At 52.1% G+C, this 15,466-nt stretch overlaps 4 protein-coding genes across 4 annotated transcripts; 2 read left to right on the top strand and 2 right to left on the bottom strand.

Moving 5' to 3' along the window:
* Nucleotides 1–168: 168 nt before the first annotated feature.
* On the bottom strand, nucleotides 169–1,686 carry N7473_009197 (t-SNARE syntaxin; the record flags this gene model as incomplete). The annotated part of the gene is made up of 4 exons (XM_057155136.1): nucleotides 169–475; nucleotides 533–1,102; nucleotides 1,163–1,344; nucleotides 1,431–1,686. 4 exons carry the CDS (start codon nucleotides 1,684–1,686, stop codon nucleotides 443–445), a joined length of 1,041 nt encoding a protein of 346 aa, XP_057006266.1. The 3' UTR covers nucleotides 169–442.
* An 851-nt stretch (nucleotides 1,687–2,537) lies between these two features.
* Nucleotides 2,538–7,669, top strand: N7473_009196 (uncharacterized protein; the record flags this gene model as incomplete). The annotated part of the gene is made up of 4 exons (XM_057155135.1): nucleotides 2,538–2,584; nucleotides 2,657–4,967; nucleotides 5,276–6,844; nucleotides 6,902–7,669. The coding sequence occupies 4 exons, from the start codon at nucleotides 2,538–2,540 to the stop codon at nucleotides 7,667–7,669; spliced, it is 4,695 nt and encodes a 1,564-aa protein (XP_057006265.1).
* Nucleotides 7,670–8,679: 1,010 nt separating this feature from the next.
* Nucleotides 8,680–9,951, top strand: N7473_009195 (putative pectin methylesterase; the record flags this gene model as incomplete). Its single annotated transcript, XM_057155134.1, has 2 exons — nucleotides 8,680–9,300; nucleotides 9,382–9,951. The coding sequence occupies 2 exons, from the start codon at nucleotides 8,680–8,682 to the stop codon at nucleotides 9,949–9,951; spliced, it is 1,191 nt and encodes a 396-aa protein (XP_057006264.1).
* A 706-nt stretch (nucleotides 9,952–10,657) lies between these two features.
* N7473_009194 (Plasma membrane ATPase) lies at nucleotides 10,658–13,723 on the bottom strand (the record flags this gene model as incomplete). The annotated part of the gene is made up of 3 exons (XM_057155133.1): nucleotides 10,658–11,824; nucleotides 11,881–13,232; nucleotides 13,327–13,723. 3 exons carry the CDS (start codon nucleotides 13,721–13,723, stop codon nucleotides 10,658–10,660), a joined length of 2,916 nt encoding a protein of 971 aa, XP_057006263.1.
* Nucleotides 13,724–15,466: the final 1,743 nt, after the last annotated feature.

Genomic DNA, 15,466 nt, shown 5'->3' with positions numbered 1-15,466 from the left:
TTCTCAAAAGTTCCTTCCAAAGATCTTCTTGACAAACCTCTGCATAGGTCTTGCGGATTATCTGCGGGTCGTTGAGGACCATGTCTGCGAACACCTTGAATAGACCTTTCTAAGAGTACGGCAAGTTTTCTGACGACCTGCGCCCATACAAACTATTTGGCTCATAATGATAGAATTGTTTATTCGTGTTGATTCAATTAGTACACAGTGCTTATTTACTTGAGTTGCTCTTCATAAGGACACAGTCCCAGGACAGAGAGATAAGGAAATGGAAGGGAAGAACGAGTGTATCAGACATCCCAGTCTAGCCAAGGATAAAGAAAAAGACGGCACGCATGGGTGAGCGTGGGGCATGCAGAGGAGCTGTTGTACGTCCGAGAGACCACAAACAGCGAGGTATTATAATACAATATCGAAAGGAAAGGTTTGGCGAGTCAGTTGATCAAGAGATCAAAACCCAAAGAAGGAAGAAAATCTAGGGAAGAGTTAGTAATGTGCGTCACTTGACTAGTACCTATACGATTGAACTCACCATCAGGATACCAAACATCTTGGCAATAAGCCAGCGATTGCCAGATACGCGGGTCCAATATTTCATGAGTTCTCGCTGAGCGCCTTGGACGTTGTCCACAACATCCTCGGTGTTCGCGTCGATGCGTTGAATCATCTCGGACTGTTCGCTGACCATCTGCGCCAACTGGCCGAAGATGCCACCGAGTTCACTGATAGTTCGCTCAATAGCTTCGATAGCCTCTCCACGGGCCTGGACATAAGAATTGCTAGATTGTGCCTCCTCCATCACTAGGAGTTGCTGATCTGATTGCATTGACTGCCCCAAAGGTGAGGGGTTTGAAGGATCCAAAGTCAAAAGGTCAGACGAGTTTCCTTGATACCCTGGTTGGGGGGTTCGGCGGCCCGAGGTGTTGTAAAGAGGTGAATCGGAGCGTTGAGAGTCAAGAGCGCTTTGTGATTTGGAGGAGACAGAGGAGACAAAGTTCTCGGTTCGTGTGCGAGAGGCCTGAATATTCTTTGTACGGACTTCAAGAACATCCTTGAAAGAAGATCCGACGTCCGCGAGTTTTCCCTGCAACATAACAACGACCTGGGACGTAACCAGTCAGCATTTAGTCCGTGCGCTCTTGATAGCGAATATCCTACTCACATTGTCATTATGTTCTCCTTCTTGGTCTGTCTTGGACCGGCTCGACTTGGGATGTTGCGCTTGGGTCAACGCAGATAAGGAGGCGATCTGCTGGTTCAGCGCGGCGAGGTCTTGCTTGATCACATATGTCAATTCGGAAATCTCGACAGGTCGGTCATCGAAAAGCGTCTTGCGCTTCGCCACTATATCCCCGAAAATTAGTCTCTATTCACTCGGGGATCTGACCGAAGCGCTTGAGCGGTTCGGCTTTCCAGGCCAAGCAACTCACACTCTGCCAAACGCTGCAATTTCGCGGTCGTTCCAGTAATGCCCTTTCCGATATCCCGCGCCCGTCGCGCAAACTCGGATCTGCCTGCCTTGCGATCCTGCGCACCAGAGGGCGACCCATTGGCCTGTCGCCTTTGAGCGTCCGTCAGGAGCGCCTGTCGCTGAGTGCCAACTTTCGAGCCGCCTAGTCGTTTTTGGGCATGGCCGAGGATGGCGCTGAACTCGCTCGTGCGATCTTGAATGGACGGCCCGGTCATTTTGAGAGAGTGATGTAGAGAAGGATGACCGAGTGAATCAAAGAAACCGTTGTCTTCGGAGATTAGAGGAGGCGTGGGTCAGTGTGGACTTGGCCGGTGTTTGGCAACCTCTAATCGATAAGGGGGAGGCGTAGACGTGTCCGGTTGCGGCAGAGTCGTTGGATGGAGAGATATCCAGGGGATGGCGGGGGTCAAGCAAACAGATGCCAGGGCAGCCTTCACATCAGTGAAGAATTCAGAATAAAAACACCACGACCGTTACTTGTTCCTTGCTGCGAGCTACCTAAATTGAAACACGTTCGTCAATCAACCCGCGGCGAATTCGATGGTTATCACGTGATGATCGTGGCTGTGTCGTTACGTCAGCAGCACCGCCGCATCCAAAATTAGATCGGGCAGACTGTAAAAGTAACCCCAGACTGGAAATCAGGGGAAAAGACGAGCCTTGAATCACGAAAGTTTAGAGCTTTAATTGTATCGATCATTGCTATTCTTCTTCTTTCACACTTCCCCTCTCGACCTCCAGTCGTCTTTGTTCATATTGCCCAGATTGGGTGGATACACGTCATCCTCGGCCTTTGTACATCAATCTTGTTTGCCGCCCGCATCCATCTTGCCCATCTGATCTGATCGGCATCCGGATTAGCATTTGCAACGTTGCTCGCGCCACGCCGTCCTCCCTGAAATACCCGGCGGTCCCCTCCAGCCTACACCGGCTTAGAAAAGCATCTGAGGGTCGTCAACCTTGCATAATAACGACCGCGACGCGGGAATCCTACGAGGTAGCCAGGCAGCAACCGATGCAAGAGGCTTAGGTCTGCTTGTTCACACCACTCGACGCTGTTCTACTGATGGCGGACCACAATCCTCCATGGCATGGCCGGGGGGTCCAGAATGTGTAAGTAAACGGTCCGATATTCCATTACTCGTACCTCGTCACACAAGCTCTAAGACAAACACATCTATTCAGTCCTTCCCCCGCGAACAGTCCCCTCACGCCAGGAAGTACGGGCAGAGTTCCCCCTTCCTTTGAACGGAACGTCAATCGCCAAAAGACCCAGCGTTGGGTTCAAGCGAAGCAGTATTCATACGACGGTGGCGACTGGGGTGATGATGATGACGAAGAAGAGGAAGAGCCACCGGCGGCACCGGCGCCTCCCTACGCCACGCACAAGACGGGCAGCACCTCCGACTTGAGCTCCACGCGCTTGCCAGGACTTGGACCTCGGACTGATGAGCCCCCCGCAGGTCCCACTACTGAAACCAAGCCGACGCCCAGTGTTGGCGATCAGAAGTCGCTGCCTTTCATCAGACCTGCCGATATTTACAAGCGCATGCGGGAGGAGCGAACACCACAGGGTGAAGCAGCGAGTTCCGGTCGTCCAGCAGAGCCTCAGAGCTCTATTCAGTCCAGTCCTACTCCTACTCAACCTATCGTGACTGGTGGTAATGGTACCATACCCGGGAATTTGGGCGCCTCCCCGCAGACGACTCAAAACCCCTCCATTGCGCTGCCGGAATTGAAAAGGATGTCAGGATTTGGTGCCGAATTCCTCGGTCCCACTGACCCCAGCTTCCAGCAAAATCCAAGCACCGAATCCTCAGATGCTTCCTTACATCACAATCCTTCTCAGGCCTCTCAAGACTCCCAGGCGTCTCAGGGCTTCACATCGGTGGTTCACCAAGCTTTCGACGTTCCAGAGACTCCCAACTCCACTGCCGGCAGTGTAGTGCGGTCAAACAGCGACGGGACATCTGTGATTAGTCCAATCATCAGTCACCGTAACACTCAGGACGACAAAACGCCCACAATTCCCGAAGAGCCTGCGGAAACCAGCACTCCTACCAACGCGCCGGAGCAGGCCCCATTCTTCAAGCCTGGTCATCGACGTGATTTGAGCCTTCCTGATGGTGACAACAGCCCTTCGAAAAGACCTGTAATCATGGACAATCAGCTTCCCTCGGCAGGTCAAGCAGAGGTGTCATCGGTCTCTCCAGGCCAGTCTGGGTCGCCAGAAAGGCCAGTCGATGCCCCAGGCGCTCAGGGCGCATCAATCCCGTCGACTACGCCAGCCGACGCTTTCGTTGCACCTCTCAAATTCGGTAGCAATGGCACAGTCGCATCTGAAGGCTATCGAGGCGAGATTCCTACGATCATTCCTGGAAGTGCAAGCCATTCGCCGCAGGATACCGACAACGATCGGTTGCGAGAAGAGATCATGCGGTCGCTGAGCCGGGAGAATTCACAGGAGCCGGAGCCTCAGCCAAATCCAGAAGGGTCTATCCCGCAGAATTATGAGAAGTACTGGGATAGTTCGACTGGACCAGGCCCTAATGAAGTCCCGAGGCCACTAGTCTCTGAGTCTCACCCAGATTGGTCTAGCACACACCCTTTGGCTGCTCAGGACCCATACGCATCTGCGCAAACGCCTGCAGAGACGGTCCCATTGGCTGACGCTGAGCCAAAGCGGCCTCGACTCGGACGGCGTTTCTCGTGGGAGTCGGCCTCGTCAGCTGAGGAGCCTGCGGCGCCAGTTCCTGCAACCGAGACCGTAGTCCCTTCCTTGACCACAGCGCTAGCTGCCCAGAAGCCTGAGGCTTTCGCTGATACTCCTGAGCCCATGGCGGAGAGCATGTCAAGAAACCAGTCAACGAGTTCTGGGGAAATTTTCGACGACACTCAGCGTGTCGAGAAGCCCAGACTTTCAATCGTGCCTCCAATCCCACAAACCATCTCTCCACCGGAGGAAATTGTGGACCCCACTGGTGGTCATTTACCTGAAAGGGAAGTGACTTTACCAGTTGGACTATCAAAGGTCGACGAGAAAAAGCTACAAGGCTTCCGCGATATTCTCAATAAGACATCTTCTGTGGAGCGCATACGAGCCTTTGATCAGACCCGAGATCAATTCGCGACTTTGGACACGGGTCTCAACGCTTGGCTCGAATTTACCGTGCATGCTCATCCAGAGCATGCCGACCTTGTTCATTCAAGTCAGACCCTATCTTCTGGGTTCCCACGCACATCCCCCACGACCAGAAAGTTCCCCAAGCTTGCATCTCTTGGCAGTCTTGCCTCCAAGGAGGATGGTGCTCCAGCCGGCGCTGGCCATGCTAGGCGTCCGTCTGGTCACATCGGAACTATTGTGACTCGGCAAAATGTCGAGCAGCGCGGCAAGGACCTCCTTCACACAGCTGGCACATTCAGTGGAAAGGCAGGCGAAGCTGCCAAGGGCTTATTCGCCAAGGGCAGGAGCAAATTCAGGCCCAGCGGAGACAAGGTAGATACGTGATCTCATTTCCTTTTTTATTCTAATTCCCTATTTGGATGGGGTGTCATCCTTTCATTTCGTCTTGGGGCAGCGCGCTGGAAGCCAGCATTACAGTCTATATCCCTCCTTCTATACTTCATGTCTCCTTGTCATTTTTGGATACCACGATGTAGTTCCCATCGCTCTGGCAATGGACTCTAGAATGCGACACGATTGATGCATTTGGCTCATCTCTCTTTTTTCGGCTTTTCACTCCTCATTCCCAATTTCATGGTTTTTATTTTTTGTGCTGGCTCTGATTTTGGTAATGTTTGTAGGTTGACCAATCGACTCCTTCTGCTTCTCGCAGGAGTTTGCAATTGCAATTCTCTTCACTATCGGAGTCTGGTAACTGGGAATCCTCCCAGGATAAGTTCTCCCAACGCAGATCTGTTGTCTTTGGAAGCCTTCCTATCTTCAAGTCCAACCGGAACGACAATTTCTCTGCTGCCCCTGCGATGGACCCCGCTTCGTCTCTAAAAGGCTCTGCCGATGATGAGCGTGCAGGCAAGCGTTTCAAATCCAATGCGCCAGTGGACTATCTACGATCTACAGACAAGGTCAGCGGAATATCGAGTGATCAAGCTGCTAAGAAGCACTCCTCACCTTTGGATGTTGATCGCCGTAAGAGTGGTGGATTCACTGGCCAGTCGGAGTTTGCATCCGACTTTGAACAGGAAATGATTTCGGCTCTCGGCCTCTCACCCACCGAACCCCGTCCACAACAGGCACCGACATTCGAGCCTCGTTTGAGCCCAAGTGCAACTGTTGCTCTCCAATCCGATGACCCACAGCACCAGCCAAAAGACGTCTTGAAGGAGAACACAAGCATTTGCGCAACTTGCATCCCGACGAGTGCAGGGCCAAGCGAGAAGAGCTTGCCGGACAATGCTAGCCAGGCTATTGCACTTCCCACTGTGTCGAATTTGAATGAACCATTACGGCTAAGTATTCCAGCATTTGAGCCTATGATTCCGTCAATTCGCCCCGTATCTGAAGATGTCGAGCTTTTTTTCTCAAAAGAGGAACGCTTATCCGTCGACCTCTCAGCCGAGGACCTGCCTGTGAAGGAAAGTCCACCAGAGGTGCCTCCCAAGGATGTTTCACCACCAAAGGAAGATCCACCAAACCTTCCTCCCAAAGATTTACCATCCAGAGACATTCCTTCAAAAGACCTTGTTCCCCCAGAGTCAAGATTCACCCCACGGCAACCATCTGTCTCTACCCTCGGAATTGATGAGAACAACTCTAGCCAACCTTCAGAGGGAGAGGTTGATACACCACCTTCGCCATTTCAACAACCGGTGAAATCGGCCCGGGACGATATGTCAGAGACACACGTGTACAACCAACCTGGCTCCAGAGCTCAAGTATCCGAAATCACTCTGCCCTCGCTCCACGATGTTGCACCAGGCTTTGGCTCAGCTTATCCACCGCGACCCCCCAGTTCTGCGGAAATTTTGGAATCAAAGCGCAGGTCAATCAGCGGCCTCCCTCCATCCACACCAGGTGTACAAAGCCCGCTCCGGAATGAAGTGAGATACTCGCCGGGTACTCGAAGCAGCATGTTGAGCTTTGGTAGCTTTGGTCGGCAGAGCAATAACAGCAAGGGGACGCGCCCAAATACTCCGGCCAATGAAATGTCTGAGCGCGCTGCATCTGGTGATTCCAAGATGGACAAATTGAAAATTTTCGGAAGACGACGCCGTGCGTCGATGGGCAATGCCCTCTCTGGACTTGGAGAGGGATTCTCGAAAGAACTCCAGGGGCTTCAAACACGAGGCGCGCAGATTGAATCGCACCAGAGGGAAGGCGGCCAGAAGAAGAGGGGCTTTAGTAGGATCAGCGTATGTGATACTCAATCGTCGTGGTATTCTTTAAAGACTCTTTCTAACCAATTGCAGGGCTTCTTTGGTCGCCAACAAGAACCCCAGCCTGTACAGAGCAAGACCCCCGAGACCCCCGAGACCCCCGATGTTGGTTTCGCTAGACCCGCTCCGGCAAAAACCATGCCATCAGCTCCTGTGAACTCCCATGTTCATGACTGGCTCGCACACAACGGTCATCCAACCAACGACCCTGTCGGCAAAGACCTCCCACCTCCGCCAGTCTCCAGGTCTTCATTCTCCTCTGTCGAATCGTCCCCTCCCGCTCGCGATGCTCACCACCGGCAAAGCATGCCCCTCCCGCCCATCGTTGCAACCCCTTCCATGCTATCTGGCAGGTTCTACTCGTCAATGCAGTCTGGAGAACCCTCCGCGCCTGTTCAGCACACCCGCACAAAGAGCCAGCCTATGCTTTCCCCAACCCCATTATCACCCATCGGGGGATCTGACTCTAGTAATAGCGGTCAGTCAGTTCCACTGACCGACGTGAGCCAGATCGAAGAGCGACCTTCACCCGAAGAACGTGATCATGAAGAAGTCCAGCCACCCGTGCCACCGAAGTCACCCAAGGCTCAACCTCAGCCCGACCCAAGTCCCAATCTATCCAACGACGTCTCCAACGTCTCCGTCATGTCGACGCATCCGCACCGCGGCGATGCCCGATTGGTCAATGAGACCCCCGAGCCCGTCGAGCTCGCAGTTACACACGATGACTCCAGCGAGGAGATCATCATGTCCCCCACGTCCTACCCAGGACAAGAATGGACGCCGATGAATTACTACTAGCGAAAAGTGATACCTGCCATTTGTTCAGCGACCATACGATACCCCATTTTGATTTCTGGCTGTCTTTACTGATACCCATTTTGTGGCATCTCAGCGTATCATTTGAGACCTGTTTCGTTTTCATCTATGGTTGCATCAATTGTATTTACGATTGCTGCACATAGCATTTCTCCGAGCCTCGTGCTTGTGTGTACTACTATCATTCATATAATGTACTTACTATCTATGGATTGTAATTACCTTCGCTGAATCTGCACCGTTGCTAGTCTTTGAACTAGCATTGTACACAAGTTCGCCCTTAAACACGTAAGGTCTTTTTAGGGGTCTTTTAACTTCTAGCTTTAAATTAGAAGTTCCTTCAAATATTCCTTCAAAAGCTCTCTCTGAATATTAAAAGGAGGGCTTTTATCGGCGAGTTCCTTAAGCGACTAACAGAAAGCTTACAGTAGAACCCTTCATGCTCAAGATTTCCCACATTGCACTAGGTACCTCAGATATTAGAATACAACGGTAGATTCAGCGTAAACCCAGCCTCGCAATAATAGAATATTGTCCTTTGTTGATAACTACGCGGCCACAACTTCCCCATATCTTCATTCTCCCCCAACCCCCCTGCAACTTGAACATCCCGCTAGCTTCATCCACCCCGCACTCCTACAGGTGGAAGCCCAATTCTCCGTTCCCCAATCTCCCTCCACATCTTCCCCAGCAAGATTTTCCACCATGCGGGGAAAGTCAAGCTTCGACGTGACCCCAGCTTCATGGAGACTTTTGCGGAGATCCTGAAGGACAAATGCCAATCTACGAGCGGACATCTCTACCATTTCCGGAATAGCCTCGTCAGGAACAATATGGACCAGGAGATTTTCCGTCAGTGCCATTGATGGCATTTCCCAAGCCATTGGCGAGAAGCAATGACCTTGCAGGAGGTATAAAAGGAGCCATGTCTTTTCTCCTGGAGACGCGTCTTCTGCTAGTGGATCCCCCGCATAGCAGGAAGTTGGCCCGCCATGCTTCGCTTGTACATTACAGCTGTCTTCGCGCTCTTGTGGCACGCTGCTAGCGTCCACAGTGTCGCTCTCAATCACGTCTCCCGCCAGGAGTGCCAGGCAACAGGCAATCACTGTCCAAAGGGGACTATCAAGGTCTCGGCCTCGGACAAGCATGCCGATTTTACCACTATCCAGGCTGCCATTGAGTCTCTGCCAAATGATACTTCTACTCAGACTATCCTCATCCTCGCTGGTACATACAAGGAGCAAGTGAATGTTACCCGTGCGGGTCCAATCACTCTACTCGGTCAGACCGATGCTTCTACAGACGCTACTAAGAACAAGGTGACTATCACCTGGGCGGCCGCAAACAAGGATAATACCGGCAAGAGCGTGGACAATGTGTACTCGAGTGTCCTTGTTGTCTCTCCCACCCTCAACGCCAGTCTGACCGGCTCTGGCACGACGGGCTTCCCGGTGCCGGATGATACGCCCTTTGGCAACAAGAACTTCCGTGCATACAACATAGATTTCACCAATACCTGGGCTGAGTATAGCGATGGACCCGCCCACGCACTGAGCTTCAGCCGTGCCAATGGTGGCTTCTACTACTGCGGTTTCTATTCCTACCAGGACACGGTACGTAAATCCAAGCCACTCACCAAAGCAACACAATCCACCCAATCCTCATATCAATCAATCCTAACCCTCCCTCTACAGGTCTACGTCGGCAAACTCGGCAACGCCTACTTCTACAAATCCATCCTAGCCGGCCAAACCGACTTCCTCTACGGCTTCGGCACAGCCTGGATCCAATCCTCCGACGTCCTCCTCCGCGGCTGCGGCGGCGGCATAACCGCCTGGAAAGGCACAAACACAACCTTCACCAACAAATACGGCGTCTACATTGTGGACAGCAACGTCCGCGCCGCAAACACCTCCGTCGCCCCCAGTATCGTCGGCGCCTGCGCGCTCGGTCGACCTTGGAACTCGCAGCACCGGTCCATCTTTGCGAGGACGTACGAGGACGCCAGTATCAAGGCTAGTGGGTACATTGACTGGATAGTCTCGGGCGTGGCGAGGTATGAGAAGAATGTTACGCTTATGGCGGAGTATCGGGTCTCTGGACCGGGGTTTAATGCGACGGGACGGGCGGCGGGTAATGTTACTACTGTTTTGGATAGGGATGGGTTTGAGCCGTATAGTGAGCCTAGGAAGGTTTTCCAGAATCAGGAGGGTGTGTTTGGGGATGTGCAGTGGATTGATTGGGAGACTGTTTATGCAAAGTAGAGAGTGGCCTGGTTGAATTGATGGGTGTATGCGGTCTAGATTAGTCTTTCTAGAGCATAAAGAGATTTCTTACATTATGGCTTTCATGGTTCATGCGACTGGTACGTGAGACTTGAGGCAGAGACGGGTGTGTTTAACCTTAGTGCATGTGGGTGGGTGGACATGATCCGGGTGACTGAGGACTACGGGCGTAAGGGGAAGAAAGGATCAAGGACAATCGATGTCAGAACAATTGAAAGTCTGTCAAACTGACAAGTATCTACAAGACAAAGCTACGAATTCAAGATTTTACAATGCGCAGTAATCATTAGAATCCCTCGATGACTTGACTAAGTACCACTATTAACGACATACATACACGTAGAGAAAGAAAACTTGAGATCTATCAACTCGAAAGCCAAACAGATATCAAGGGGTAAAAACACAAAAGTCTATAATACTGGGGTAAAAAAAGGGAAAAGAAAAAAAAGACAAGAGAGACCCAGCCTTTTTTTTCCCACGGTATGCATGTCCAAAGATGGTCGAGACAGGGAAAGATGACAGTATCCGCGTGGTAGGAATAGACCAAGAGGCACGACAGGGAGAAAAATGGATTGGGAAAATAAGAAATAAGGGAAAAAAATTATTGACCTCGGACCAGGAGCGAGTCAGGAAAGATTAACCGTCTGACAACGGGTAATAAGGTATTGTGCAAAGCGCACATCCTTTACTCGTCCTCCTCGACCTCCTCGGCGCGGGCACCAAGGGTGTAGCGGGACTTGCCCTCAGAGTCAACCTCGTGCTCAATGGCCAGCTTGGACAGGTGAGCGATCATGTTCTCGATCTTGGTATCAGCCTTGGAGCGGGTCTTGCGGCCAAGGTTGTCAAGAGCGGGGATGATGGTCAGGATGTAGTAGACCACGGCGATGATGACAGTGACACCAATGGAGTAGGCCCAGATGACAACGACGGTGACAATGTCGACATCACCGTTGATGGAGAAGGTGGCAGGGTCGTGGGGGTGGGTCTGGGTGTAGTCACCAGACAACCAGCCGAAGACACAGAACAGGGTAGCGAGGACATCGACAACGAAGATGGCGATGACCAGCTGCCACGAGGGCCAGGTCTTGCCACCACGGGTAACGAAGATGAGCCAGTTCTCGGTCAGGGCAACCTCAAGGAAGAGAATCTCCTGGGGAGAGCCGAAGTTCTGGATGATACCACCGTTGGTCAGGAAGAGAGAGGCACGGATGATCCAGGTAGCGGCGGCGAGCAGGATTCCAAGAACGACGGAGATAACCCAAATCTTAGGCAACTGCCACTCGACGGGGCGGGCCTCGAAGTGAGCGTTATCGTAAGCGACGGCAATGGTGGCAAGATCGGCGAACAGGGCAATGAAGACAATCAGGTCAGAGCGGATGGTCTCGTCGATGATGATCATGGAGGTAACAAGGTAGATCTCGAGGTGCAGGCAAAGAGCGATACGGTACTGGATGTAGGCCTTCATGCGCTGGAAGATCTGACGGGCCAGCTTAATGGCATCGACAATGGTAGACAGACCGGGGGCAAGGAAGACGATATCAGCGGCAGCCTGGGCAGCCTCGGTGGAACCCTCGACAGCGATACCGCAGTCAGCCTTCTTGAGAGAGGGAGCGTCGTTGACACCGTCACCAGTCATGGCAGTCAAGTGACCACGCTGCTGGAGCATCTCGACGACCTGGTACTTGTGTTCGGGGAAGACCTCAGCGAAACCATCAGCCTTCTCGACGAGGTCGTGCTGGGCAGAGCCGGCGAGACCACCGTGGATCAGACGCTCAGAGTCGTAAACCTTGGTACCGAGAGCAAGCATCTTGCAAGTCTCCTTAGCGATAGCGATGGCGTCACCAGTCAACATCTTGACGGACAGACCAAGAACCTGGGCCTCAGCGATGGTGTGGGCGGTATCCTCACGAGGGGGTCGAACATGGGGTACATGCCCAGAAGCTGCCAGGGCTCACCCTCCTTCTGGACGGCGACACCGAGGGAACGGAAACCACGGCGAGCGAACTCGGCAGCCTTGTCACGGTAGAGCTTGGCCTCCTCTTCGGAGCACTCAGACATGTTAAGGATAGCCTTGGGGGCACCCTTGGCGCAAATGTAGCGGACACCGTCGCAAGTGCAGACAGTGGTGATACGCTTGGAGACGGGGTCGAAAGGAGAGTACTTCTCGGTAATCCAGTTACGAGCGAGAATTTCACGGGCCTTGGGGTAGCGGCGGAGAGTAAGGATAGTGACCTTGTCAATGGGGTCAAGGTTCTTGACGTTGTGAGACGAGGCAATAGCGGCGACAGCCATCATCCAGTTGACATCAACACCCTCGGCGACGTAGGGCTCACGGATGGAAAGCTGGTTAGCAGTGAGGGTACCAGTCTTGTCAGAGCACAGAATGTCGACACCAGCGAGGGACTCAATGGCAGTGAGCTTCTGGACGATAGCCTTCTGCTCAGCGAGGTAGGCGGCACCGACGGCGAGGGTGGTGGTGGTAACGACGGGAAGACCGACGGGGACACCGATAATGAGCAGAATCAGGGTGTAGTGAAGCAGATTGTTGTCAGACTCCTCGGGGGTAGCGATCTTCAGGTGACGGAAGAAACCACCAATCCAGGCAGCGAGAATCCAGAACATGACGAGAACGAGGAGGGAAGTACCGATGTTGTCCATGACAGCCTTGAAGTGACCAGAGTCCTTGGCACCCTGAACGAGAGCAGCGGTCTTACCGACGAAGGACTGGCGGGCAGTGGCAGTGACGATACCGTAGGCCTTGCCGCGCTTGCAACCGGTGGTGTAGTAGCAAGTGTCGGCCATGTACTTGTCGACGGCGAGGGACTCACCAGTGATGGCGGACTGATCGCAAGCAATCAGAGAGACACCCTGGTGAATCTCACGGCTGTCCTCATCTTCCTCATCCTCCTTCTCCTTGAGGGTGTCATCCTGGGAAGTAACGAGGTACTCCTTGTAGGCGTCGAACATCTCAGGCTTGGAGTAGTCACAGATCAGGCGGACATCGGCGGGGATAACGTGACCCTCTTCGACGACGACGATATCACCAGTAACGAGCTCGCGGGCCAGGATTTCCTCCTCCTGACCGTTACGAACAACAATAGCGCGCATAGCAATGTCACCCTTGAGAGAGGCAACGACGTCGGCAGCCTGCTTCTCCTGGTACCAACCGACCAGGGCGTTGAGGAGCAGAATACCACAGATGACACCCAAATCAATCCAGTCACGCAGACCAGCGGCGAGGAGGACAGCAAGTTCCATAACTGTGAGAGTAGAAAATTACGCGTTAGAAAATGGCCATTTGACGCGTCCAATTACCCTCAACAGGGCAATCCCAGGGATCAATGCATCACTTACCATAGAGAATAGGACCACGGAAGTAACCAATGAACTGGATGAAGATGTTGGTCTTCTCGGTAACCAGCTCGTTCCAGCCGCACTTCTTGCGGCGAGGCTCAATGTCGCTGGAGCTCAGACCGGAGCGAAGATCGGTCTCGAGCCACTCATCGGGGCATTGCCAGCCTTCCTCAACACCATCACCCTGCTTGGCCCAGAACTTCCAGAAAGGCTTCTTCTTCTCCTGGGTGCTGAGCGCGCCAGCACTGGAGGTAGAACCACGGCGGCCATCGCGGGCAGTCGAGATGTAGCGGTTGAGAGCCGAGTACTCATCGAGGTTGCCGTCGTTCACATCGGTGTCACGGTGACGGTCACCGTTTTCGACATCGGGAGCATAGGAGATCCTCCGCTCCGCCATTGTTGCTGCTGCTTCGGCTCACAAAGCCTTTCGGAACCCAACGATATGAGCGAATGCAAAAACACCAACACACAATGGCAGGTATGGCGTGAGACGGAATAGTCCTATGGGAAAAGAGAAGGGGAGGAAAGGAGAAGGGTGGATGAGAGGGAGTGGACTACTTTATAATTACCTGGGGACTAGGAGGGTGGGAAAGAGGCGCGCGAGAGTTGAGAGGGAACGGGGAGTGTGGATAATGGGCCAGCAAGTAGCAACTGAGCAAGTAGTGTGAGGGAAATAAAAAAAAAGATTTAAATTAGGAAATAATTCAAGTTAGTCCAAGAAAAAAAATCTGAAAGGTAAAAAAAGGCAAATAATAAAAAATAATTAAATAATATGAAAAATCAAGGAATAACAGAATAAAATACGAGCATCGGTACGGAGTGATACACACTAGGGACTGGTTACTATGGAGGACATCTGGTTGCTGGGGAAAAAGCATGTAACCAATACATACAGCACAGTTTCTCCAGTATGGTTTCCTTTTGATCTTCCTCCCTTGCTATTAAGCCAAGACTAAACTCCAAACTTTGTACAATCAAACTAGTAGAAGCTAGCTATCGACTCTGGAGGATCATCTCTTCTGTGTTTCAATTCTCCTCGACTCGCCAGTCCAACGGGTTCGGCACGAGTCGTGCAAGCTCCGGGAGAACTGGCCGAGAGCAGCCACGGACACTAACAGGAGGTCTGATTGGGTTATTCGGGTGGAGTGAGTTACCCCATATAGTATAGTCCATACATGCATAACACCTTCAATACGATGTCAATACACGAAAAAGCACCGCGACGAGACCGAGAAAACTCTTCTCACCCGCGTTGCGACCGGCAGACCAGTGCCGAGTGGCACTCCACACATGGCCTCGGTATGGAATTGGTATGGTTAATACAGTCAAGACACGGCCAACTTGCACTCCCTTCTACTGTAATTTCCTGTATTGTATGTATATTCTGCACCATCTGTATCCATCTGTATCACTCCATCTTGGGCGATACGCACCGATTTCCTGGCCTTACATCGCCTTACCGAGTGCGGTGCCCCAAGCTGCTCTCAGCTTGACTATGCGCGATTTTCGTCTGGGAGTGCGTGGGAGAAGAGAAGAAGACAGATGAGGGGGGTAATTTCCATCGTTACTCTTTTCCCGAGACTTTCCCCAAGACAATGACAAGAACAAACTAGAGAATTTGGCACTGCTAATGCAATTCCAAAGAATAAAAATTTTTGAGCCCGCTCTACCCGAGTTTATCGTATGAAGTACAGTACGTATGTCGGATGTTTGTGTTATGATATGCCCAGCTATGCGACACCGGAGAATTTGCGAAGAATTCAAAACACCATACTACTGTACATAGTACATACATAGTCTCCCCCTGCCAAAACTACTACTAACTACGGAGTATCACTACTCCTCACGATGTGACGATAGTTACGGAGTAGTCTTAGGCGCTTAGTAGTTACTATTGTGGTTAACTATGTAGTAGTGAAGGATCACCCTTACAGGAGCATCTTTCTCTTTTCAGCGAGATGGTCCGAACTGAACTAGCCTTGCCTCTTTTTCCATGCTACCGCTCGAGTCGCCCTTATACATCCCGATCCCGTATATTGACACTCACATTTTGCCCCTGGTACCAGACTGCATCCGGACATGGAACAAGGTCAATTCGAGCAACAACACGGGAAAGAAAAATTTTTCTTCATGACGGCAT

Source organism: Penicillium subrubescens, assembly GCF_028828155.1.
Source record: "Penicillium subrubescens strain IBT 31985 chromosome Unknown utg000006l_segment0_segment0, whole genome shotgun sequence".
Classification (NCBI taxonomy): Eukaryota; Fungi; Ascomycota; class Eurotiomycetes; order Eurotiales; family Aspergillaceae; genus Penicillium; species Penicillium subrubescens.
The sequence above is the reverse complement of the archived record's forward strand: the minus strand, read 5'-3'. Positions and strand labels throughout refer to the sequence as shown.